The 26,819-nt window shown below is 52.4% G+C and overlaps 1 protein-coding gene and 1 pseudogene across 1 annotated transcript; both read left to right on the top strand.

Moving 5' to 3' along the window:
• Positions 1–6,904: 6,904 nt before the first annotated feature.
• Positions 6,905–16,082, top strand: Ovol1 (ovo like transcriptional repressor 1). Its single transcript, XM_005351739.2, has 4 exons — positions 6,905–7,004; positions 13,232–13,449; positions 15,377–15,566; positions 15,787–16,082. The coding sequence occupies exons 1-4, from the start codon at positions 6,905–6,907 to the stop codon at positions 16,080–16,082; spliced, it is 804 nt and encodes a 267-aa protein (XP_005351796.1).
• A 3,512-nt stretch (positions 16,083–19,594) lies between these two features.
• LOC101983239 lies at positions 19,595–20,055 on the top strand (annotated as a pseudogene).
• The last annotated feature ends 6,764 nt before the right edge of the window (positions 20,056–26,819 follow it).

The following is a 26,819-nucleotide window of genomic DNA, read 5'->3' as shown; positions in this document are numbered from 1 at the left end:
GGAGACAGGAGCTCCCATTTGTTCCCTCACGCCTCCCTCCTCTGCATTTCTGTCCCTCCCATGCATGAGAGTTCACTGGAAAAAGGAGAAGTTAATCCTTGAATGGCCCTGGGCCTTGATTTTTTTTTTAAATATAACTTTGAATAGTCTTTGGGAATTTCATTTCGTGCACCCAATCCCACTCACTTCCCAGTCCTTCCATGGTCTGCCTGTCACCCTTGTATCCCCCCCCCCCATTTTCTTATCTGTAAAAATGGGACCTAAAAGAACCCCCTCCCCATAGCACTGGGTTTGTGGATACAAGGATGCTTCACAAAAGGAGTCCATGGACCAGAAAGCATAGTAGGTACCAGGGCAGGGGTTGGGGAGTGGAGGGCGGCTGCCAATGTGCAGAGTTTCTTTTCGCAGGGATTTTTTTTTTTCTGGCTAGTTTTATGTCAAACTCGACACAGGTTAGAGTTATCTGAAAGGAGGGAAGGAAACCCAGTTGAGAAATGCTTCCATAGGATCCAAATATAAGGCATTTTCTTAATTGGTGATTGATGGGGAAGGGCTCAGCCCATTTTGGGTGGTGGTCCTGAGTGCTATAGAAAGCAGGATGCACAAGTCAGTAAGTGGCACCCCTCCATGGTCTTTGCATCAGGCTCCTGCCTCCAGGTCCCTGTCCTGACTTCCTTTTGTGATGGACTATGATGTGGAAGTGTAAACCAAATAAACCCATTCCTCCTCAGCTTGATTTTGGCCATGGTGTTTCATCGCAGCGATAGTAACCCTAACTAAGACAGAAAGCTCTGGACTTAGGGTGATAGCTGTAGAACTTCCTGGAGACTAAAACCCCTGAATTATATGTTTTGTGAGGATGAATGTTATGGAACATGGATAATAATAAAGCTATTTAAAATGTGTTTGTTGGGTTGGCCATGGTAGTAGACACCTTTAATCCCAGCACTCGGTGCAGAGAAGAGTTTCAAACCAACCTGGTCTATAGAATGAGCTCCAGGCAGGCCCAGGGCTACACAGTGAGGCTGTCTTTAAATTTTTTTTTTAAAAAAAGATGTTACTCCCAACCTGAAATCACAACCACTCAAGAACCCAAGGCAGAGGCAGAAAGGTCAAAACTTCAAGATTGGTCTACAGAAAATTAAGGTCAACTAGGTCAACTTAGCAAGACCACGACTCAGGAAGTAAGAGAGAAATGGGTGGAGGGCTTGCTTAGCATGACCAAGGTGTGGTACCACAGTATGGTTAAAATAATTTAAAAAATAGTGTTGTAAATAGGGACCCTTGGGGCTGGGGCTTGCTGCACAAACAAAGGCTGAGTGTGGCAGGGAGCACCTATGAACCAAGTGCTAGGGAGGCGGAAACAAGAGGATTCTGGGAGCTCAGCCAGTTGAGCCAGTTCAGAGAGAGAAGCAAGGAAGAAAACACGTGTAGAGAGCAACTGTGGAAGACACCTGACTTCAGTTCCTGGCCGTCACATACCTGTAAGCACGCGCACATACGCACGCACGCACGCGCGCACGCACACACACACACACACACACACACACACACACCCACACACCTTTAGTGTGCATGCATACATACAAAAGTAATATAAAAGATAAAAAGAAACAGGTTCTAGAAAACCTGATACTGGTGGGATGGCAATGACAAACCGCTAACAAAGAGAACAGAATCTGGTAGTAGAGATGACAACGGGGGCATCAGCTCTAGAAAGAAGGGACATTGGTCAGAAACCTGGATGAGGAGCAGTCAGTTTCCAGATTGGGCACACGGGGAAACGGCAGGAGGCAGAGGCCCTTAGGAACAGGGCACTCGGGGCTCTGTCCACTGAAGGGAGATGAGGGTATGGATTTTCATAACATCTATGGCTGGTTGTGGGGCTAGCAGGGAGCCCAGAGCAGGTGAAGGGTGGCAGGGACTTGGCCTAGGTGGCAGCTAGGGGGAGAGGGGTGGGGAAGAGAGAGGCAGTGACTTGGGGCTGTGGGACTCTCATTTGGAGGCTGATGACTTCAACAGCAGAGCCATAATGTGGAGTCTGTGAGCTGGGCCTGAAACTGGCAGATAGGACCTGTGGCTACTGTGGTGGAGTTTCACCCCACGCTCTGGTACCCACCAAGAGCAACCAGCTCCACTCCACAGACCTTGGCTAAAAACCATCTCCTCTGCCATGGTCCCCAGCCTTTTGTCATCTGGCTAGGGGTGGCCCCTTATCAGGAGCTTTGCAGATTCCATGGGTCTATTCCCAAGCCGGTCTGGAAAAGCTGCTGGTTGGCAGGGTATGGAAGCAGGAGGAACAATGTGATCCTCAGCAACACAGGGAGGTAGAGGCCAACCTGGCGTGTCTGACACCTGTCTTAGCTGAGGGGGTGCAGGGGAACCTGCTCAAGTGGCTGACAAAGGACCCCGTCAGCCCGCTCTGAAGGGCTGCCCACTGCAGAGCTGCTGTCTCCCAGGCAAAGGTCATTCTTCAGAATCTCGACTGCCAAAGGTCAGAGCTAGAACTAGGAGCCCGAGGTCACAGCTAGGGAAACTGAGGCCCTGAAAGGGTAGATGACGTGGCCCAGATCCACAGGCACTGACTACAGCTGTATTCTTTTCTGTGTCTTTTCAGCGTATCTCCCATGATCCTTTGTGCTTTAGACCTCCAGGTTTACAGCTCCTTCCATGCCTCCATCCTATCCTGGCTCCTAAGAAGTGTGATAGCAGGAAGGAGTAGTTCCACTCACCATCCAGTATCCTTCCTAACTACTCAGGCTCCTTGGGATGGGGATTGAGTATCATATCCAGACAGCTCACAGTGGGCATCATGGTTCTTGCTTGCTGCGGGCTCCACTTTCCTTCATCCTCTTGTCCTCTATACTAACAGGTGATGTCATTCAAGACCCTTGACTCATGGCTTGGTTTTCACTGTGACTCAAGCCACCATCTCTTACTTGGACCATTGCAGTAGCTCCAACACAGCCCTGGTCTCCTTACCGCCACTTCCCTGCTCCTTCTCCATCCAGCATCACAGGTCATGCCAGGGACCCAGCTTTCAGCTTCCCTCCTTCCCAGCATCCAGCCACCACAGCTGCACACACTAGATTTGTTTTCTACCATGGGCCTTGGCGCCAGCTTTTGGTTCTGATTTATGCTCTTGGCCATTTTGTCCAGCTGGCTCCCACCTCTCATTCAGACCTCAGCAACCCCACCTACCACCATCACAACCCCAGGTAATCCTTCCCTATTCTATGGGTTAGCATATGGCTTAGTGGGAAAACGCTTGATGAGCAAGCAAACCAGCTGAAACCACGAGTTCTAGGTCCAGTGTGAGGACCTAGCTCACACTAAGTTTTCTTTTTAATTTTTGAGACAGTCTCTCTACGTAGCCTGGCTCCCCTGGAACTCATTATATAGTCCAGGCTGGCCTTGAACTCACAGAAAAACCTGCCTCTGCCTTTCGAGACAGGGTTTTTCTGTAGCTTTGGAGCCTGTCCTGGAACTAGCTCTTGTAGACCAGGCTGGCCTAGAACTCACAGAGATCCACCTGCCTCTGCCTCCCAAGTGCTGGGATTAAAGGCGTGCACCACCACCACCTTAATAAAGGGACACCTTATTTATTTATTTATTTATTTATTTATTTATTTATTTATTTAGGATTTCTGTCTCCTCCCGCCACCACCTCCCATTTCCCTCCCCCTCCCCCGATAAAGTCACCCTCCCTCATCAGCTCGAAGAGCAATCAGGGTTCCCTGCCCTGTGGGAAGTCCAAGGACCACCCACCTCCATCCAGGTCTAGTGAGGTGAGCATCCAAACTGCCTAGGCTCCCCCAAAGCCAGTAGGTGCAGTAGGATCAAAAACCCATTGCCATTGTTCTTGAGTTCTCAGTAGTCCTCATTGTCCGCTAGGTTCAGCGAGTCCAGTTTTATCCCATGATTTTTCAGTCCCGGGCCAGATGGCCTTGGTGAGTTCCCGATAGAACATCCCCATTGGAGAGACACCTTCTTAAAACATAAGGTAGAGTTGCTGTAGAGATGGCTCACCAGTTAAGAGCACCTGTTGCTGTTCCAGAGGCCCTGAGATCAATTCCCAGTACCCACCTGCCACTCCAATCCCAGTGCACTGCTGCCCACGTCTGGCTTTCTCAAACACCAGGCATGCATGTGAGACACAGACACACATGCAGACAAGACACTCATACATATAAAAGAGATAAGCAAAAATGTAAAGACCATTCATTCCGTAAGTATTGCTATCCCACAGGAGCTGCAGCAGCAGAGAGATGGCACAAAGGCCCCAGTCTCCTGGACCTTGCTCCGTTCGCTGTGACTCTGTACCAGCAGGGACACTGGACTGGCTGGCTTCGCCCAGTTTAGCTCCCCACCTGGCTTTCTGGACATCCAAACTAGTCTGATGAGAAAGCCTGGCTCTGTATCTAGGGTCATCTGTGAAGACTTCACGTAGACTCTCCTGGGTACTCCCTGGGACCAGCCTGTTGGGATGGCACCACAAAAGGGCTCAATGCCTACTGTGGAAGCTGGGCACGGTTTTAATTCCTGCACTTGGGAGGCAGAGGCAGGCATCTCCGAGTACAAGGCCAGCCTGGTCTACAGAGCAAGTTCCAGGATAACCAAGGCTACACAGGGAAATCCTGTCTCAAAATGACAACAACAACAACAACAACAATAATAATAAGGAAGAAAGAAAGTGAGCTAAGTTCAGTTGCCTCCTAGACAATCCATGTTGCTACCCCAGGATTTATTGCTAAAGATAAGCATACAGTAGTTGCTCACTTAATGCTAGTTGAAGGGCAAGGTCCAAGATCAGAATGAGAGGTGGATAGGGAAGAGTGGACTATGACAGACAGCTCTCCAGGGACAGCAAAGGGAGGTGGCAAACCTTAATGGCCCTAAGGGTCACAGCGCCTTCCCAGTAACTCTGTGATTCTCCAGGAATAGAGAGTTCAGGCTCCTGGTCCAACTACTTCCTGCTCAGTGAGAGGGAGGCTGATGTGTCTCTCCTCACCCACCCATCTTCACAAAGATCCTGGGGAGATGTACAGGGTCTCTCCAAGTATCTCCATGTTTGAAATGTCCTCTGAATGCCTCTCAGTCCGTCCTAACCACTTCCCTTTCCTTTTGACTTATCTTGTCCAGATGTGTGCGTGGCACCAGTTACCCGGTGTGTCTGTACAGGTGAAAGAACAATTTGTGGGATCAGTTATCCCTTCCGCCACGTGAGTCCTGGGCGTTGACCTCTCAGCCAGCTCCAAGGCCTTCATTTCTTTGGCCTCTTGTTGTTTTGTGTTTGAGGCAGGATTTCATGATGAATTTAGGCTGGCCTCTACTGTTCAGCTTCCCTGCCTCAGCTCCCCACGTGCTGGGTTATGACCTGTGCCTCCTGACTTTTGAACTGTGTGAATTCATTTATCAGACTAATTTCCTTCACAGTCTGTTCCAGCAAACATTTAACACTGTGAGAAAGTTGCACTGAGGTCTGGAGTCTAAAATGTTAGTAGCCTTTAACTGCAGGTCCCATCCCTGCCTTTAATAGGTCAGCCAGTAAAAGAAACTCAGCCACGGCCAAAGTGTCACAGTGAAGTGGCTGAATGAAGGCCACGGAACACTCCGGGGCAGTCCAATGGGGGTGGGGCATCACTCCAACCGGGCCTACTGAAGAACACAGGAGGGTGGATGGGGAGTAGCTGCTTGTTGAGTTCCCACCCAGGGAGGATACTGGTGCAACAGGCAAAGAGGACTAGGTCAGACCTCAGCTGGGGTCTTCATCCCCTGGTCTCTCACGGATTTTCAGAATTCCAAAACCGGCTATTTCTGAGTTTGGAAGACCGCGTCCGCCTATATGCCACGGCGCTGGCCTCAATTAAGTTGGACTCAGGTCGGTTAAACAGCGGCACAACCGAAAGGCAGGCTCGAGCTTTTGGATTCACTGGCGCTTCCGAGCCTCCCAGTCTACGCGCTCCTGCCGCCTAGTGTGCCTTCCCGCAGGAAGCCGGTGCCCAGCAAATACCTCTGTGCTGAATCAAGAATTGCTCAGCCAGGCCTTGGGGATCCAGGGCCGCTGGGTCCGGGCATGGGCCGCCTGTTCCCGCCCGGCGGCTTTGTACCTCTCCGGGTGCCCGGGGCGCGTCAGGCTGGGCCCAGGCCTGTTGGGCGAGTTTTATGTCATCGCTCACAGAGCGTGCTAGCGACGGTGCAAATAACGTTGCCCTCCCTTCCCGTGCCTGCTCCTTCCGAAACTCTAGTTTGCAAACCTGACGACGCCGGGCAAGGGAGGTCCGGGTCGGGTCGGGTGCTGTTGGGTGTGGGTACCGGAGCCCGCCCCCAAACCCACCCCTATCGGGCCGCCAACCCCCCCACTTCCTACCCACGTCGTGCCGCCCCGCCCGGGCCGCGAGGCCACCTCACCCGCAGCGGAATGGAAACCGGTTCGACAGGTAACAAATAGGTGGGTTGTCACCGTTATTTCCCAACGCATGCGCCATCGCGCTCCCGGCCACTCCAAGCTAATTAGATCAGATCAACACCCCACCCCACCCCCGCCCGAGCCACCAACACACACCGCCGCGAGCCAATAAAGCGTGAACCCGTCCGTCCAGCTCGCACTTGAAGACTTCGCGAGCGGCCGCAGGGACGCCAGTCGAGCCAGGGGACGCTAGCTTGGCGCTTCTCCATCCGGGTGCACCTGGCTGCACCCGCTCTGCTGGCACCGGCGGCCTTCGGCGGAGTTGGACGCTCCACGCGCCGTCCCTGGTACTCTCTTCCCTCAGAACGTGGGCACGCCTCGGCGAACTCCTTTCTTGAACTGTCCCCATTCCCGCGCCTCAGCCCCGAAAAGGTGGGACGACCACCCGGACTCGACTTACGGGAGCGAACCGCGCCGGTCCAGGAGGGATCGAAGATGCCCCGCGCATTCCTGGTGAAGAAGCCATGCGTTTCCACGTGCAAAAGGAACTGGAGCGAACTCCCGGACGAGGAGCGCGGCGAGATCTACGTGCCAGGTGAGGCATCTCGGGCTCCTGGCGCCGGGAGGGCGGGGCGCACGGACAAGCGGTCGGCGCCGGTCAGTGCGCGTGGGGACGCGGATTCCCGCCGCAGACCGACCCCCGGCGCGGGAGGAGCACGGTAAGGCGGATGGGGCTCAAAGCCGAGGCTCGGCCGATGTCCCAGACTAGGGATCGCAGGCCCGCGCTGCCGGGGATGCAGCGGGGTGTGTCACGGCTCAGGGGACGCCCCCCAACCCCCACCCCGGGCTCTCGCATCATAAATCCAGAAAACCTGGACTTTCTTTCATGAGGCAGTTGAGGATCACTGAAGCGATGCCACTTTGGTGGGGAGGGCGGGGGACTGGAAAGGAGCTGGAGTTTCCGCTAAGACTTGGGCTACATTGTAAAGGAAAACTTGGAGCTTTAGTCGCCCCCACAACACTGCTCGCTTAAGATAAGAGAGCCGAGGTTCAGGGCCTCCGAGTTTCCCTGGTCTCCAGCCTGATGGTCCAGGAGTTGCTGAGAAATACACCTGATGCACCTTGCTTGCCCTTGAGACAAGGTGGTGTTGGGTCCCACCTCTGTTCACCCTTGCAGAGGACACTAAGCAAAAGAGGGTTCTGGAGCCCACTCCACACCTAAGGTACACACTCCAGGAAGCTGGTGTACTAGTTTATTTAGGGAAGACGCCTTGACAGCCTGCGCGTCATCTTAGAATTAGTAACCGGAGTTGTCTCTTCCTCCGGCAGCATCTTCCTCCAGAGCCCTAGGACACTTCTGCTCCTGATACAAAAACCCTGGATCCCTAGATCGGGAGGCAAGCGCTTTCTCAACTCCCCCTCCCCGGCTTGGGGGTGGGGCAGGAGCGTACTGCCCTGCGCCTCCAAGCGGGGGTGGGGGGAGGTGGTAATTAACCAACCGACTTTGACCCTTGATCTGCAGGCTCTCTGGCACCACCCAGGCTTTTAAGAAAGTGGGGGAATGGGGGTGGTGAGTGAGGACCCTGTGTGGGCTCTTGCCTCAGTTTCCCTCTTGAATAAGCTGTTAGTGTCTTGGATGTGAGTGTTTTGTGTGAGTCCTGCCAGGATCCAGTGGTGGTAGGATGTTTTACAACTTAACTTTATTTCAAGGGGCCAAAAGGCTGTTCTGAAGGCTTCTTAAACAAGGCAATGGCCAGAAGGTCCTAGAATCCCCAGTGTGAGAAAATAGGAGGCAAAAAGGGAAGGGTGCCTCCTCACCTGAGGCTTGGGATTTTGTGATTTCTGCTTGGCTAAGTGTTTTGGCCAATTGTCCAGCGCTCCACCTCCGGAAGGCCAGTGAGGGACACAGCCCCTTCCTTGCTCCAGCCTCCTCCCCAATCTGTGTTTGACTTGCTGCTTAGCTGCTCCTTGGGATCTGATAAACTGAACTTGGACTGTGCTAAAGGTGAGCGGTGTCTGAGCCAGGCTCAGAGTGCTGTTATTTTTAGTTTTATTTCATATCCCAATCAGTAACAGATCATATGTTGACTTTCACGAAGGACAAAGATACTCCGTTTGTTCAAATCATTCAGTCTTCCTCGGGTTAGCACAGATCTGAGGGTCACAAAGACCACAGACCTGGCCTCGCAGCCTGTCCAGTGGAGGAGATAGGCGGCCTCTGGGTGGTCGTTGCCACCTACTAAGGCTGTCCTGATGAGGAGCCATGCAGTGCAGGTAGTAGCTCCCTCTCTCAGGATTGCCCAGGCTGGGAAATGCGCTCTTAGAAGAATTTCCCCTCGTTGGTTGAGTGAAGAGAAAGACCTGTGGGTACAAGTTACGGGTCAGTTTTCCTCCTCTAAATTAGGTGGTCCACAGGAGCCGCAGTTTTCCCACAGATTTGGAAATGAAAAGGGAACAGCCTCAGTCCACGCTTGGGTGCCTCAGATGACTGGAGTGCAGGGGGTGGGTTCTGTCTCCTGGCTGAGCCATTCCATCACCAGCCAGCCATGACCCCAGGAGCCGGCTAGGCACGTTTCTGTCACCCTACCTCACAGATTCTTGGGGCACATTTTGACCAGCTAAGCAATGACCCCATCCCCAGTGGGAGGACTGGGGAACATGGGAGCGTGTACGTTCTGACCTTCCCGCCAAGGATCCCTGAGACCCTCAAAGTTTCATGGAGACTACCTGGAAGGGAAGGTTGACCACACACAGAGGATGGTGTGTTGCTGGGCCTGACCTGGGATTGCCCTTCACAATCACGTCAGCCTTGCTCCCTACACAAGCTTCCAGAGGGTCTTCTCTCAGGGCGGTCAGTCCTTCACCTTTGCTGAGGGCACAGCTGAGAGCCTACAATGGAAGACAGGCAAGTGAGGAAATGACCCCATTCCCTATTGAAGACAGCTCAAGTTAGGGGTTCATTCGGCTCCTCTCTCCATCCACCATCTCTCTTGGTACCAGAGTCTGTTGGTAGTATGTTTACTCTGTGGTGACAGGGAGGGATTTTTTGTTTTGTTTGTAGGCTGAGGCAGGTACCCTTGGCCGGGGGTAAATTCCAGTCCTGCACTGTGGAAGGGCTGAAGGCGCTGTAGTGGGACAGTTTCTCTACAGCTTGTCCTTGCTGAGTGAAGAAGCAACAGTCGGGAAGGGACCTGGGGACGGACTGAGCCAGAAAACTGGAACTCCGGGAGAATTCCAGGAGCCTCTTCTAGGCTCTGAGGCCCCCCACGTCCAAGCCCCCCCCACCCCCGGCAATATTCTGGCTGGCTGGTCTGTTCTGGCAGCACATGTCCAAATGTGGCGGCTACGTTGAGGGCACGCCTATAATCTCAGCACTTGGACAGGGCAAGCAAGAAGATCTGGAGTTCAAGGTCAGCTACAGACGGGGTCTGAGACCTTGTCTCAAAGAAACTGAAGACCCGGATCAAGGAGGCTGAAGTGCAGGAGTGCCGGTATTCCTCCAGACAACACGGCCCAGCCTGACACTGCTCTAGACAGTGCGGGGACTTGACCAGCTTTTGTTGTTGTTGTTTGAAACAGGGTTTCTCTATGTAGCCCTGCCTGGCTGTCTTAGAACTCACTTTGTAGACCAGGCTGACCTTGAACTCAGAGATCTGCCTGACTCTGTTCTTGCCAGGCTGAGTAGGATTGGCTGTAACGTCAGCTGTGTCCCCCACCCCCAGTTCATGTAGTACGTGTGGGAAGGCTGAGCTTTCGTGAGCATTCTAGCGACTGCTGAGTGCCCTGGGCAGGACACGCATAGAAGAGCAGCTGGAAATGCAACTGTCGTATGAGACACTGTCGTGCAAGCTGCTCTGTACCCAAGCTTGGAGGTTCTAAGGCAGATGCTGCTGCACTGTCCCAGAGAAGATGGTGGAGACAGTGCTCCAGGTTTGGGGAGGAGAGGAGGGAGCACAGCTCAGCCACTGTGGATATTTGTGTCGTCATTCATTTCAGCGCACAGCACATGAGAGGCAGGTGGCCTCCAGTCTGTGCGGGTAACAGGGTAAAGGATGCCACACACAGCCAGTAGGCTCCTCGTCCATTCAGGGCCTGGCCCCCTGGCATGAGGGCCAAGAGTTGAGTCTAACTTCAGCACAGACGCTGCATGAAAGGAAAGCAACTGGGAAAGGAAGCGGCTCCTGCCTTGAGAACGCTGTATCCAGCGGAAGGGCAACAAAAGGCAAAGAGACAGGCCTGTTGCGCTCTGGCACGGCAGCGCCTGCCCACTGGCTACGGCTGTCCCTTTCAGGTGATGGCTGGCTGATACGCAGGACTGAGAGAGCTGAACACAAGGGACCCAGCCCTTCCAGATCAGTGTACAAGGCAGCCTAAAGCCAGCCTGGGTGTGCACACTCACGCTCGCTCACCAGCACTTGTTAGGTCAGCTGGGGAGCCAGAAGTCCAGGCTCTCCCCAGAAAGCTGAGGGTCAGGCCTATGTGCAGCCCTGTCTTGAGGCCTTTTATGGGCCAGGACCTGGCAGTCTGCCTGGTATTTGGGCCAGTGACTGAAAGAAAGGAGGCCTGCGGAGGGTGAGGCCTTTTCAAATCTGGTCTGCTGCTCCAGGCCAGCTCTGTAGCATCGCCCAGGTAAAGGCAACAGGAGAGAACTTACCAGTCCCTGAGGGAGGAGGGAGAGGGCTAGCCAGACTGGCTTGCCACACTTGGTGGCTGTGGGCGGGGGCAATGAGTAGTAGCCACCGTGGCCACCGCCTTGCAGGAAACATCTAATTAGAGGACAGAGAGGAGCACCAGCAAGGCGCAACCAGTTCTGCCTCCTGCCATTCAGTGGCACTCGGGATAGGTGGAGAGGATGCCAGTGGCTACTCCCTGTGCGTGCAGCCCTGTAGAGACACTTTAGTGGGGGTGGCAGGGAGACAGGTTTGATGGGGTGGGTAAACTGAGGTAAACATCCCCACCCTGGCAGTCGTATTGGCCCTTTGCTTGGGTAGAGACAGCGTGGAGTGCCCATTGAGCCAGCTCTGTCCTGTCTGCTGTCCTTAGCAACCTTCCTGGGTTTGTGTAGGAGGAAAGAAAGGCCAGGGCTCATCCTCTACGACAGACTGCAGGCCTTAGACTCCTAGCCCAGCCTTTCCTCCATAGGGCCAAGGAGCCAAGTGTGACAGCTCACCTCACAGGCTGATCCTCCACCCAGGCCATGTGGCCGGCTGCCTCTCAGAAGTGTCCCTCACACCAGCCCAGGTGACAGGATGAGGATGGTGGTGGTGACATTTTCCTCTCCTTGGGCTGAGAAGTGGAAATTGTCACCTAGTTTTGGACTTTCAGCCAAGGCCTGTCTGGTGAGTGGGCACCAGAGTCGCCACTCCTCTGACCCCATCTTCTGGTCCTAGGCCTGAGTGTTACACAGGCTCCACTACAGGAGACTGGTCTCTGAGCCCGACACCAGTCAGCATGGCTCAGAGAGAGGTGGTATGCCAGCTCAGGTGCCAGGCTGGGGCCAGGCGCTAGTGAATCAACTCCTGGAATGAGATGGTTCATTAAGGTCCCCCACCCCCTGGACAGACGGACGCCAGCGCCAGAAGAACGGGTTCTGGGAGGCAGGCAGGCGCATTCTCCCTCTGTGAGACTTTGTTGTGTTTTGAGGGGGCGAGAACTGGGCCTCTCCCGAAACTCAGGTCCTTTTATATTTCCCTTCCCCCACAACCCTGGCGGTCCCCCAGAAGAGATGAGGGTAATAGCCTGGGTCCTTGCCCTACATTGACATCTTTTGCTTGGAATACAGTATTCAGAGGGCGTAGCTCGAGGCCCTGAAATCCTATTCATTCATCCTTTCTGTACAAGGCCCCCCTCCTGAGGTTTTTTTCCTTCTGAAACTAGGAAACTTCCTAATTTATAGCTTTTTAAGTACAGAGCTTAGGTTGTACTGACTAATTGGAAAATTATACTTCTTGTCCCAGCTCTGCGGGCCTTGAGACTTGCTACCCGTGTTTCTTTGTCCTGTAAGGACCGGGGCTCAGGGTCCCAGCTCAGCCTGGAAGGCCTGGCCCGTTGAGTTCATGGTGTTTGTTGAGGGGAGTGGCCTTGTCAAAGGGCTGCCAGGTATCGGTGATGCCACTGCAGTGCCGGAGGGCGCCCAGCCTGACTGCCACAGTGAGCGGTCCTGCAGTGGAGCAGGGTTGTGTAAGCGCTGGGCAGGGCGCCCAGAGACTGTTACGAGCATCCACCTGCTGTTCCTTGGCCTCCTCCCTCTCCACCCACCTGGCCTCTTTGCTGACAGAGCTGTGCCCAGTCTGAGCCCAGGATCCTGATGGGCTACAGTAGCAGGGATTAGCCAGGTCAGGGAGGAAAGGCTAGGACCACCCAAACCCCAAAGATCTGCCTGTAGAATAGGCCCAGAAGGGTCCAGTTGGCCAGGAACCGTCTGGGCTTGAATGAGTCTGAAGGAGCCTTTCCTGCCAAGGCCTCCAGTGGTGCCCTTTGTCCCCAGAGGAGTAAGGGCATGCTGGAATCCAGAGCGACTGGCCCAGGTGTGGCAGGCAGACACTTGGCAGCATAATTGGCGGGGCAATTCAGTCCTCCCAGTTCCGCTAAGAGAAGCTACTCGAGGGCCGTGGCTCCTGGCTGGCGTCACCTGTAATCACCTGAATGGGCAGGAGGGAGGTGCAGCATCCGAGGCCCAGGGGCCTGCCCTGCTCTGCCACATGCCTGCAGCGGGAGGAAGGGAGGCCGCAGATTCTAGTCTTCTTCTTGCTCAGGAATCTTCCTGGAACTCTGATGGGTCTTTTCTGCCCACCCTCATCTGGCTGTTCTCTCTCTCTCCAGTCAGCCTGGGCTTCTGTCCACCCCCACCCTACCGGGAACCAGAGCCATCTGTGGCCGAACCCCCTTCTTGCCCTCTGGCTTTGGACATGAGCCTTCGGGACTCCAGCTATAGTGTGGCCCCAGGACCCTGTGTGGTGGCCCAGCTACCCCCTGAAGATGTGGACCATCTGACAGATTCCCAGAGCAGAGACCAGGCTTTCCTACGAACCAAGATGAAGGTAATAATTTTCATTCTTTCTCGAGGTCCAGGGGCATGTGTAGAGGCCATGTCTAACCCACAGATTAGGGGCACAGCTATGACACAGGAGACCAATCCGAGTCGTGGACTGTGACTTTTACAGAGACTCACTTAGTTGGAGCACACAGAGGAAAGAAACAGATAGGAAGTGAGGTCACCCAACCTTTTGGAGTCTGTATCAGCAAGTGATCTCTCTCATTTCTGGCCGCAAAGCCAGGAGAGCTAAAGAAGAGCCGCGCATTTACACCAGGTCTCAAGGTGAAGAAGCTGGAGCCAGGCCCAGCTGCATCTGTAGAGTCCAATATGGGCAGCAGGGAGCAAGAGGTCCGGGTCAGTGGAGTAGTTTGCTGTTCCTTAAGTATATGGCAGTGAGCAGGGTATGCAGGGGGCAGGGGCAGCGCACACCCCACCCTCTCTCCTGCTCTGTAGCACAAATGAGGCAGTACAGATGGCTTGTCACAGAGGAGAGGAAGCAGTCGGCTGCCCGGGCTGGGTGGACTCCCCAAAGCCCCAAGGCCTGGGAGCACCTGCCAGTGGAGATCTAGCGGAAAGGTGTTCTTCTGGGGCCATCCCTCATGTCAAAAGACTAGCTATGGCTGGAAGGACAGTTCTGTCCCTTCTCTTCCTACCTGCAAAGGCCAGGGGTGGATAACTGGGGGGGGGGTAGCGGCAAAGAGGCTACGTTGGTCACAGTTACTAGGCTCAACCTCCTTGCCAGGCCTTCCTCTACCCTTCAGATCCCTACAGGGAGGGAGAGAAGAACACAGGACAGGACAATATAGGAGACATGACATAGGTCCTGGAACTCATTCTGTAGACCAGGCTGACCTCGAATTCACGGAGGTCCCCCTACCTCTGCCTCCTGAGTGCTGGGATTAAGGGCGTGCACCACCACCGCCTGGCTCAAAGGATCTTAACTGGCAAGAGACAGGGAATTCTCCGAGTACCAAAAGCAGGATAAAGGGAAGGGTGCCAATGGAAGTGTGGTATGACAGATGTCCAGGATCTCGGGAGGAATGGCTAGTGGCAGGCCCCTGACAGAGCCCAGTCACTGTGAACAGAGTCAAGGAAGAGACCTGGTCGCTCAGCCACACCTTTGTGGTCACACCCAGAATGCTGTCACAGCCGCTCTAAACAGTGTCTGGTGGTGGCACCAGGGTGTGTCACATGACCCAGACAAGGAGCAGGAGGGTAATAAAGATTGAGTAAGAAGACCTGCACCGGGTAATGGACAAGGAATCATGACATTAGTCTTTCCGCCATTGCATAAATTTGAAAGTTTCCATAATTAATAAAGAAAATGATGGAGCAGTAGAAACGGCTCATCGGTCTTCCAGCCCTCCTCCAGAGGACCTGGGTTCAATTCCTAGCACCCACAGCACCCCTCACAGCTGTCTGTAACTCCAGTTCCAAGGGATAAGACTTCTGGCCTCCATGGGCACTGGCAAGCATGTGGCGCACAGGCATGACATATACATGCAGGGAAAACACCCATAGACATAAAATGAGTTTTTATACAAAGATAGAAAACTATTTCTAAGGCTTGAGATTTAGCTCAGTGGACAGAGGACTTGCCTTGTGTTAACAAAACCATGAGTTCCACCCTCAGCCCCTCGCGGACCAGGCATAATGGCACACTCCTGTAACCCCGGCACTTGGGAGATAAAGTCAGGAGGATGGGAAGTTCAAGGTGACAGCCTCAAAAGGGGGACCCAACAGGAAGCTGTGCCAATACCCAGAGGTTCTTTGCATCTCCTCTTAGCAGATGTCACATCACAGGTTATTGGCTCTGGAGGGTGGGCCTGCTTTTCTTAAGAGTGTTGTGGGGATGGAAGGGGGCTGGCATATTTGCCAGCCTATAGCGCTGATTTCTTGATATCTGCCACAAATACCGTCCTCACCCACAGGTGACCTTGGGGGACAGTCCAAATGGGGACCTTTTTACCTGTCACATCTGCCAGAAGGCCTTCACCTACCAGCGCATGCTGAACCGACACATGAAATGTCACAACGATGTCAAGAGGCATCTCTGCACATACTGTGGAAAGGGCTTCAATGACACCTTTGACCTCAAGAGACATGTCCGAACCCACACTGGTAAGTGAAGTCTGTCCAGAGGGCATGTCTCCGACCTGCCTGGGACCTGGGAGGCACATCCTGAAGCTTAGGGCAGCGTCCTGAATTCATAGACAAGGACTTGATTCCCAAGTCACCTGGTTACTTGGCATTCAGGTGTCCTGACCTCTGTGTGTACGGAGGCTTCGGACAGGCTCCACAGTCCCTGTCAGTTCCTGATGCCGCCCCCTGTTGTCCACAGGTGTGCGGCCCTACAAGTGCAGCCTGTGTGACAAGGCCTTCACCCAGCGCTGCTCTCTGGAGTCCCACCTCAAGAAGATCCACGGCGTGCAGCAGAAGTACGCGTACAAGGAGCGCCGGGCCAAGTTGTACGTGTGTGAGGAGTGTGGCTGCACCTCTGAGAGTCAGGAGGGTCATGTCCTGCACCTCAAGGAGAACCACCCCGACAGCCCACTGCTACGCAAGACCTCCAAGAAAGTAGCTGTGGCCCTGCAGAACACTGTCACTTCCTTGCTGCAGGGCAGCCCCCACCTCTGAGCAGCACAGGCCTGCAGGAAGGACGGGGGTTCCCTCCCCGCTGCCTAGCGGGTTCACCTTCCTGCAGCCTCTTGCCAGAACACCAGGGATCAGGACCAGAGCCCTAGTGCCTCATGCCAGGCACACCTGCGCGGTCAGACACTGTCTTGTGCTCACTTTGGGAAGTCTGTCTTACAGGCAGGGTCCTTCTGAGCCCGGGACGATGGGTGCCTGTGTCTGAGTGGGCACGAGGCCAAGTGATTAGAGACAGCTGCTTACAGAGCCAGGCCTTGCTTCCTTGTGGCAGGACGCTGGAGATGTGTCGAGAGGCGAGCTGGAGTACAAGCCGGGCAATGGATCCCCGTGGACTGCAGAGCTGACCCCAGCAAAGAGCATCCCAGTGAACTAGGGCAGTGTTGGGGCTGGCGGCGGCTCACATGCCTGCAGGGCTAATTCTCAGGGTTCCAAGGGCTCTGCCTTTTCATCAGAGCCCCACATGTGTACAGCCATGTGTGTGCTTGTGTGTGTGTCACATGGCTTTATGTGTGACTTAGTCACACCTGAATGTGCACTCATGGCTTTCCATATCACCTCATTCTTAACAAGCCAACTACAAGGTGCCAAGGAGGTTTTATTGCCTTTTTTTAAAAGATGACAAATGTACAGATATTAATATATTTTTGGTGCCCACAGTAAGACTGTTTTTAAAGGGGATGGAGCTGGCTTTTTCTCCAACCCCATTGGTTCTATTTATCCTGGACATTTCAAACCTCCTCTGTGCCTAGGATCTGGGGGTGGTGATGCAGACCCTCCCTGTTCTCTGAGATGTTCCATTAAAGACCTTCCTCCTGCCCTGCCCATGGACAGTGCCTCACCTCTCTCTCTTCCCTCCCTGGCATCACCTCCTTCCACATCCTTCTCCAGGCCCCAGTTTTCCTGGTAAGCCTGCTGACAGCTGACTGTTGGGTGTGGCTACGGCTGGGGGTGGGTCCTACTGACACTCTTTGGCCAGATGCGCTAGTGATTTTTTTGACACCAAGTCCAAGTCCACCATCTGAAGTACTAAGACAAAGGCAGCAACAGGCCAGCATTCTGGGTTTTTTTTCTGGCTAAGTCAAAAATTCTTCAGCAGCAACAAAATTTGAGACAGAATAATAATCCACATACCAGAAACTTTGAGAGGGAGCCGGGTGGATAGTTAATAAAATGTCTCTGTCGTCTTGTTTCCCAAATGCCTTTGGACTGAGTGGCTCCTGGGGGAGTGGGTCTTTGTCCGCTGGTGTGTTTGCGTGTCCTGTTGAGATCAGAAAAGGGTTGTAGGTCAAAGGGGTATGTGTTTTATGGGTCCAAGGAGTTACAGGCAACCTGCAGAGAATGAGAGACAGACGCACAAGACAGGCCCAGAACATGACAGGCTGGGAAGCCCCAGAACGCCAAACACAGTTCAGCCTCCATGCCTCCTCTGTGCAGTGTGTGCTAGAACCCAGGACCCACCCCATCCTCGGAGGACAGAATCTTCTGAGACTATCTCTGGACGTAGTAGAGATTGATATGGAGACTCGCTTTATTTTTCCTTGGTGTGTCTGGGCTGCTTATCCTCCTACATTCTTGAGTGTGAGAATCCCATGTCAGGAAGCACTGTGTTTACATCTCTGTATCCTTAAGTTCATTGCCAGTCCAAGGCCACCGTAAGCTAGTGTCACTGTCTTGTTTTATAACCTATTCAACTAGTAAGTCAGAGAACTAATATTTTCTGGATTTCTGGGGGTTTGTTTGTGTTTTCCTCTTTTTCCTCCATGCAGAGAAATTCATTAAAACAATTGCTGAATTTTGCCAAGCCTTTTCTCAGTCGCCTAGGTTTATGTCAAAACAAGACCCTGACCTAAGCTGGGCTTGGCGACAAGCCCTTTAACCCCAGCACTCAGGAGATGGAGAGGCAGTTGGATCTTGAGGCTAGCCTGATCTACAGATGGAATTCTAGGCCAGCAAGGGCTGCATAGTGAGAGCCTGCCTTATCCTGAGCTGGGAGCTGTGATATCTGTAATCTCTTAGGAGTTCAGACAACAGCAGCAGCAGCAACAACAAAACAACACAGGTGTATCAGACGCTGAAGATGGACAGTGATGTGAGGCCCAGTCTCACAATAACAATAATAAAAAGGAATCCAGCAGGACGAAGCTAGGTCTCCGGTGGTCAGTATGTATCTCTGACCCCAGTGCAGCCTGTTCTGATCTAGGGGATGGCAGTAGGGGCCTCTCTTGGGGTTTCTTCATCTGCCTAATGCTCAGGTATCCCACCAAGGGTCTACATGGGCTTGGGGTCTCTAGCTCTGGATGAACACTGGGGGCATTTATCCTAGTCCCTTCCCAACTGCTTGTCAGGGTGGGACCAAAGGAAAAGGAACCACATATCCCCAAAGATGGGGTGAGAATCCAGGAGACCACACAGCACTTGGTCCCGGCACAGGAAGTGCTTTACACAGATGACCTCACCTGACTCCGTAGGCAGCCTCAGGTAGATTCTGTCATTGTCCTCAAGCCCAGTAAAGGGGAGTCTCGCGGCCTGGAGTAGGGTCAGATTAGTGTCACCCAGCCCAAACCTGCCTGCGCCAAGAAGTCTTTACAGACTGCTGGCAGAGAACTGCACAGTGGTGTAAGTGATGGTGCAAATGAGGCAACATTCAATAGGTTAATAAGATGTGGGCTCCCCATAAAAAACAGACAATGCAACTTCAGAAGTGTGGTCTCACCTGGCGGTGGTGGCGCATGTCTTTAATCCCAGCACTGGGGAGGCAGAGGCAGGCAGATCTCTTGTGTTCAAGGCCAGCATGATCTATAGAACAAGTTCCAGGACAGGCTCCATAGCTACTGAGAAACCCAGTCTTGAAAAACAAACAAACAAAAACAACAACAACAAAAGATGTGGTCTCCACTGGTTATAGGGTCACACACCCATAATCCCAACATTTGGAGGCTGAAGCAGGAGGATTTGGAATTGGAGGCCGCCTGGTCAGCAGGGTTAGTGTGAGAGAGCAGGAGATAAATTCAAGGCTTTGGTATGAAGGGAGGTCATGACTTCAGGGTCTAAGGGCCATTTCCAAGTTAGCAGGGCTATGTGAATGCTCGTGAACTCACGGAAAGGAAAGAAAAGACTAGAAAATGTGGCTCAGTTGGAAGGCTATGCCTAACTCTTAGAAAATAAACAAACAAAGCAAGATGAAGCATTGCTGCCACAACTCTGAATGCCTCCTGGGCCTTAATCGAGAGGCAGGGCAGGTTCAGCCCTCTCCAGCCACTCAGTTTCCTCATCTACAGAGTTTGAAAGTCCCTTTCTGCTCAGAAGAGTCTGAGGCCTTGCTTGAGGGATCCTCTGAAGAAAGTATCCTGACAAATCACAGTGAAGAGGAGGCTGCCTGACGCCGGGGAAAAGGCCCTTGAGGAGAGGCAGGCTAGGAAAACGTCATGTCACTAGGAGGAAAGAAAGTCTCTTTAAAAATTATTATTATTGCTTTTGCGGAGGCGGAGCCGCGGGTGCGTTCAAGATTCTGCCTCACCCGTAATCCACCGCCATGGCCGAGGAAGGCATTGCTGCTGGAGGTGTAATGGACGTCAACACTGCTCTGCAAGAGGTGCTGAAGACCACCCTCATCCACGATGGCCTCGCACGTGGCATCCGCGAAGCTGCCAAAGCTTAGACAAGCGCCAAGCCCATCTCTGTGTGTTTGCATCCAACTGTGATGAGCCTATGTATGTCAAGTTGGTGGAGGCCCTTTGTGCTGAGCATCAAATCAACCTGATTAAGGTTGATGACAACAAGAAACTCGGGGAATGGGTAGGCCTCTGTAAGATTGATCGAGAGGGAAAGCCACGGAAAGTAGTTGGTTGCAGTTGTGTAGTGGTTAAGGACTATGGCAAAGAATCTCAGGCCAAGGATGTCATCGAAGAGTACTTCAAGTGCAAGAAATGAATAAATAAAAATTTTGGCTCAAAAAAAATTATTATTATTATTTGTTTTGAGACAGAGTCTATGCATCTCTGACTGGCCTGGAACTCACTCTGTAGACCAGGCTGGCCTTAAACTCACAGAGACCCGTCTCCCTCTGCTCCCCCAAGTGCTGGGACTAAAGGCATGTACCACGACTCCCAGCTTTTTATTATATTTTACCTACTTATTTGTGTGCATATGTATGCATGTGCACAGGTGGTACACAGAGCCCCAAAGACAACTTTCAGGAGCCAGCCATTCCTTTCTACCATGCCATAGGTCATGAGGATCAAACTCAGTATTCAGACTTGGTGACAAAACCTTTCTTCTCTGAACCAGCTTGTCAGCCCAAGGAGGTGAAGTCTCTTCAGCTGGTTCCTACCACAGAGTCTGGACCAGTGAGATACCAGAGCTAGATGGGTGCCGACACGATTGAAGAACTTAGCCTTCCAGCCCTGGCCTGGCCTGGCCATGGGAGTGTTGGCTGAGAAAGCCTGGGGAGCCGTGGTCAGGAACGGCTACAAGGTCCCGTTCCAGGAATTACAGGCAGGGCAAAAGTAATCTCCAAGGCTCCTTCACCCACAATCCTATGGGACCAGGTAAAAGTACTGTGGCCATGACTTCCAGATACAATGGCCATCCCTAAAAAGGCGGACCTGGGAGGAAATGTTGGTGAATGGACAAAATGAGAAGGAAAGTGTGGGATCAGTGGGGATGTTGTGCCCGGCTGTGGCTGGGGTGGTGAGGGCCTGACTTCCTGTGGGAAGGGGTTCTATGACCCATCCTCTGGGTGTACTCTCTCAGGTGGTGGCAGACACCCAGCCTAAGCTGTCCCATTCTCTTCAAAACCAACATGCTTCCTTCCCGCCCCTGCCAGCCCCTTCCTAAGTTACTGGATCCTGTTTGGACAGCTGTTCTCTTGCCCAGGCTGATAGGCAGGAAGGGCCATGTTGGCTTCTTCTGATGCACCAATGTCTTCCACTCTTCCCCCTCCTATGCCTCCCCCCCCCCCGCAGACACCAGGCTGGAGGCATAAGGGGGCCACAGCAGAACCAGTAGCAAAGGATTCATGGAGAATAGAGATCCAGGCTGGAGAAGGCAGGCACGTTACAGACTGCATCTCCGGAGCCAGGAAGATGGTTCAATGTGCCACCAAACCTGACCACCTGAGTTCAATCCCTAGGACAAATACAGAGAAAGGAGGGAACTGGCTCTTGTGAGGTGTCCTCTGACCTCCATGCATACACAAATAAATAAATGCAGTTTTAAAAACATAACAAATTGAATCATCCTATCTTTCTTTGGGGTCACAGTGTTTGTTACCAGTTGTCTCTGCTGATCTACAGAGTTGTACGGACATGTGCTGTTCTCCTCCCTCTTCTCTCTCTCCTCCCTCTCATCTCAAGATACATCGTTTTCCATGAATTCTTTTAACTGTAGTGAACCTGGGACCTGAAACCATGGACCGTAAAGCCATGGAGGGACTTCTATAAAATGGTTGCATTCGTTCCTATCCAAGCCAAACTTTTAAAACACAAGACCCTATCTCAAACGTCAGCAGGAATGTTAAAGGTGGCCAGAGCTGTGAGTGGCGGTGACTGGGTCACCGTGTCATCATCTGTTTCACTTCCAGCCGCTGACCTGAGCTGACAGGACATGGCCCTTCCCATCTCTACCCCAGCCTCCATCATCCACAGACAAGAAGTCCAGGCAGCAGCTGCCCACAGCAGATGGCGGGTGAGGCTACTAAATCAAGATGCTGATATTGTCACTGCAGAGCAAACCATGGCGAGACCCCACTCATGTGAAAAACAAAGCAAGAAAAGTCCCTGGGGCCCTAGGCGCTGCGTATGTGTCACTGGTTGAGAGCGCAGAACAAACAATCCTGTACCACAGGTAGTCACTGCTTCCGTTTACCGAGCTCCTACTATGTGCTGGGCTATGGCGTGTTGGGGTTTGTCTCTGACGTCATCTCTAATCCCCACAACAACCTGCAGAGGTAGTTATTAGTGTGTCTATTTTTGGCCAGAGAACTGAGGCTCAGGGAGATGAACCATCTTGCTCTAGGTCACACTCGTGAGTGATGAGCCACCATCTGAGCTGGGTCTGCCGCACTCCAAAGTTTGGCTATTGTCTCTGAAACTTCTCAGTTTCTGAAATCAGAGGTTCTTTCAATTTCCTTTTGATGGTTCTGTGGCCACCGAGCACCACATCAGGTGTGGTGTGACAGCTATGGGGGTCCAAAGATGAACGAGAGCACCCCTCTGGAAGTTCACAGCCACAGAAGGGTGGACACACCCGTGGCAAGAAGACAGCAGGTGCACTGAGGTCCAGGGATGCCATCCAGTCCTCCATGGACACTGGCCTCAAGCAGACATTTCTCAAGCTTCCTGGCACCACTCCGTGTGGACACTGAAGAAAAGAATAAGGAAGGGACAGAAGGCCCAGCATCCACGCTAACCACGCCTCCCGCCGTTGCCTGTGTTACCACCTGGCATCTCACCGAGCCCTTCTACTCTGAAGAGCCCTACTGTCACTTCACAGACACAGAGAGATGGGCCTGCCAAGCCCCATGCATTGTGTGCTCTCTCTAGGGCACTAGCTTCCCTGGAGGTGTGCGGACGGAAACCCAAAGTCCTGGTGACAGCGGCAGGGTTGCTACTGGTCTGCCCCTCTAAGTGACAGGAGGGGACAGCAGAGGGAAGGTGCTTGGGAGCTGCAGAGTAGGTCAGAATGTTCCCTATCGGGGCTCGGGTGAACTCCCAACATCCGCCCCCAACATACCCTGATGGCCTCCCTCCAGTGCACTTTCCATAACCATGTAAGAAACTCAGCCCGTGCTCACTTCCTCAGCTCAGCCAGTCCAGCCGGCTCGAGCCTGGCCCTCTCCTTGCCTCCTCCGCTTATGGGGGGACTCTAGGTAACAGGCTGAGGCGCCTTCCCCTCCCCACGCGCAGCAGCGGATGGATGAGTCGCTGGAAGAGACCAGGAGAACTGGAAAGACTTGAGTCCCTTCTGCCAACGGCACAAACAATCTGCCAGTGGTAATAGCAGAGCAAAGGACTGGGCCTCCTCGTGACTCGTGACTCGGAGGAAGAGAGCAAGCTGGCCACCCCAGCCAGTGCCTGCACAACACGGCCACTTAGGGCCTTCCTAGAAGCAAGAGGGACCAGCAGACATGGGGTCTCTGTTTCATTTCCATAAAAACATAATACCCCTACACTTCCACCCTCCCTGAAGGAGCTCTTAGAGCTGATTCCTGTTAGAATCAGCAAGTGGTGGATAGGCCTAGAATATGGCAGCAACATGTATCTCTGGCATGCACCTTTTTCTCTTTTGGTTTGTTTTGTTTTTGAGACAGGATCTCACTACGTAGTCCTGGTTGGCCTGGAACTTGATTGTGTAGAATAGGCTGACCTTGAAATCATAGAGATGTCTGCCTGCCGCTGTCCTCCAAGTACTTCAACACTAGGCATATTTCTGCTGTCTGTTAGCTTGTTATTCCTGGAGCCCAGGGTCAGATCGGGTATGAGCCACCACACATGTTCCATCTGTTTGGTAGGTAACGTTTGTAGTCTTACTATGACAAGTTCTTGGACAAACCAAGATGGCAGTTGAGTAAAATCCTCTAGCAGGGCTGAGGGTGGGAAGAGATGTTACACAGCCATAAGAAAAATAAAATACACAACACACACACGTGCACGCACGCACACACACTCCCTAGGCTGGGTGGTAGTGGTGGCACACCTTTAATCCCAGCACTTGGGAATGGAGGCAGGTGAATCGCTCTGAGCTCAAGACCTGTCTGGTCTACAGAGCAAGTTCCAGGACAGCCAGGGCCACACAGAGAAACCCTGTCTTAAAAACAACAAACAAACAAGCCTAGCAAATAAAGTCACACTTGGTAGCTCACAATTGTGATTCCGCCCTTGGGAATGGAGGCCAGAGGATCAGAAATTCAAGGTCATCCTCAGCTACAGAGTGATTTCAGGCCAGCCAGAACTCTACAATACCCTATCTCACAAAAAAAAAAAAAATCAACCAATAATAAAAATAAAGAAAATTAAAGCTAAGTGTGGTGGGACAGGCCTTTATTCCCAGAGCTCAAGAGGCAGAGGGAGGTGAGTCTGTGAGTTGGAGGTTAGCCTGGTCTACATGACAAGTCACAAGTCAGCCAGGACTACATAATAAGACCCTACCTTGAAAAAAAAAGAGGTAAGAAAACTAGCAAATTAATGTGAGTAAGCTATTCATGAGATAGCTTTAAATAATAAGTCTTTAAAAAATTTCTCCTTCCTTTATAATCAAAAAAATAAAATTAGATTTTTTTTTTGAGACAGTTTCATACTCTGTAGTCCTGGCTGGTCTGGAACTCACTATGTAGACCAGGGCAGCCCTGAACTCACAGCACTACACCTGCTCTGCCTCCCAAGTGCTTGGAAAAGGTGTGTGCCACATGCCTGGCTTTCCATTTTACTATAAGAAAAGAACATCATAACTGTTGACAAGATGAACGTGATGGTGTAGTCTTGTAATCCCAGGATGCGGTAGGAAGAACTATTGCCACAAGTTTAAGGCCAGCCTGAGCTACATAGCAATTTCCAGGCTAACCTGAGCTACCTAGTGACATATTATCCCAAGAAAAACAAAAAGGAGAACTAAAGAAAACCAAACAAATAGGAGCTTGTGTGCCAGCACTTGAGAGGTGGAGGTGAGAGGGTCAGGGTGTCCTCAGGTGAGAGGGTCAGGGTGTCCTCAGGTGAGAGGGTCAGGGTGTCCTCAGGGAGAGGCAGGTTAAGATGAACCTAGTCTGAAAGACAACAGCACCAAAAGTAATGGTGGGTTGGGTTTTGGTTCACAATCCTGGGCTTAGGCCTGAGGTACGGCAGTAGGAACTACATTGTGAGTTCAAGGCTAACCTGGGACACCTTGAGACCGTGTTTAAAAAACAAACAAACACTAGGTCACACGGGGCTACAACCATTTCATCAAGGTCGGCCGCTGGCGCTTAGGAAGACTCTTTGCTCTCCTGAGACTCCGAATCTATAAATTGCAGTGGCTGGGTGCAGAACCGGGGGGAGTAAGGAGCCCCCTGCTTTGGAACTACAAACCCCAAAACACATGTTGAATGTTACAACTAAGGATTTCCATTTTTATTTAAGTCTGGCAAGAGAGGCAAACAAGCTGCGGAAGTCAGGTTTCCAGGAGCTGCTGGGAATACTGGGGGTGTTAGCAACAAGGGACAATTTTTCATATACAATTCAGGCAAATTTTTTGGATCTCCAGGTCCATAGTGTTGTAAAATAAAACGCTTACCCTGAGTTTAGAAGACTGTTTGGCAATCTTTGAGGTAAGAATGTTAAAGTTCCTGATGAGACATCTTGGCGAGTCATGGACTGGGCACAGAAGAAAAACAACACAAAATTCAAAGACCTATGACCTCCTTCACCTATGCTTGTTTACTGATGCCTTGGCAAAATGCTTGGGGGCTGAGTTGGGTGGACCAAGGATGCCAAGGCTTGTCATCTAAGGAAACTGGGAGAGGCTGGGCGGTGATTCCAGTTAGATGGGTCCCCACCCTGCACGAGGCAGGTAGGCATGCTACTGAATCATAAGCCCCTCTTGTTTGGAGCAGCTGGGCGAGCTCTCGCAGTCCCACTGTCAGCTTTCACGGGCATGGTCCTGAATGGCCTTCTAAAGTCCGGCTGTCTTCAGTTGGCCCAGCTGAAACGGATTTGCCAGGACAAACACTCTTGGAGACTCAACTGTGGCATGCCACATCTTTTAAATGAGAAGCACGAGCCTCGAATCACTCTTCTCTTAAATTGTATTTATTTATTTACTATGTATGTATGTATATAGGTATGTATTTTCAGGCTGTCTTGCTGTAGTTTCTCTGGCCTTGGACATGTGGCTGTCCTCCCATCTCTGACACCCGAGTGCGCTCAGGTGAGAAGCTACCACACCCAGCCTCAAACTCCTCTTTCCTTTTGCTCTTTCAATGATGTCCCATCCACCTTTTCCTATTTGGGAATTTTTTTAATTCCCTCTTGATCCAGCCAGTATCTTCCTCCATGCTCCTCATGCCACAGGGACTTGCAACCTGCCATCCCCTAGCCATGCCAGATGTTCTGAGTTTAAGCACAGGAAAGACCATGTGATACAGGGTGCAGTGGTCAGCAGAGAGAGGTGCTACCCTTTGGTCTGGGGCCACCAAGGCTGTGAGTACCCGCTCCTCCTTCCCCTCCATTTCCCAGCTCACACAGTGAGGCTACACTTTTCTCCCAGTTTGCCTGCCCTGCTCCCCCACTGCTGCCTCTCCCATGGGAGTCCTGGGTTTAATCTACCCCTTGCTGGTGCTGACATGCCCTATACCGAAAGCGAGCTCTGTGGCAGGTGTGCTTTTGCCTGGTGAACAGAGCAGCACAGGGTGCTGCTGTCAAGGATGGGGACAGGCAGCTCTTAAGAGCTTGCTTGGCTGCTGCCCCTCTGCTCCAGGAGCTCCTGTTTAACCCCGCTATCCAGCGGAGTGCGGAGACCTGGATGGGAAGGAGTTCTTCCTGTCTCTTTTGTGCCTTAGAACCCTACTCACTGTGTTTTTTCTAATCCAAATCTCATTTCGAAATCTCCTGCCAGAGGGGTTTCCCAGCACCTCCCAGTTTTGAATCAACCCGCTGATCACAGCACTCCTGAGTGAGGAATAGAGACTCTGGGTGGGATTGGCCTGGCACTGGGCCCAAGGACACTCCTGTGAACAACACTCTTGCTACTAAG

Source organism: Microtus ochrogaster, chromosome 8 (genome assembly GCF_000317375.1).
Source record: "Microtus ochrogaster isolate Prairie Vole_2 chromosome 8, MicOch1.0, whole genome shotgun sequence".
Classification (NCBI taxonomy): Eukaryota; Metazoa; Chordata; class Mammalia; order Rodentia; family Cricetidae; genus Microtus; species Microtus ochrogaster.
Note: the sequence above shows the minus strand (reverse complement) of the source record. Positions and strands in the feature narration are given on the sequence as shown.

Bases quoted from the DNA above. Each gene is read 5' to 3' on its own strand.
- Ovol1 (XM_005351739.2), top strand. From the start codon at position 6,905: ATGCCCCGCGCATTCCTGGTGAAGAAGCCATGCGTTTCCACGTGCAAA. The intron at 7,005-13,231 runs GTGAGGCATCTC...CTCTCTCTCCAG, and splicing joins CGGCGAGATCTACGTGCCAG to TCAGCCTGGGCTTCTGTCCA. The intron at 15,567-15,786 runs GTAAGTGAAGTC...TGTTGTCCACAG, and splicing joins ACATGTCCGAACCCACACTG to GTGTGCGGCCCTACAAGTGC.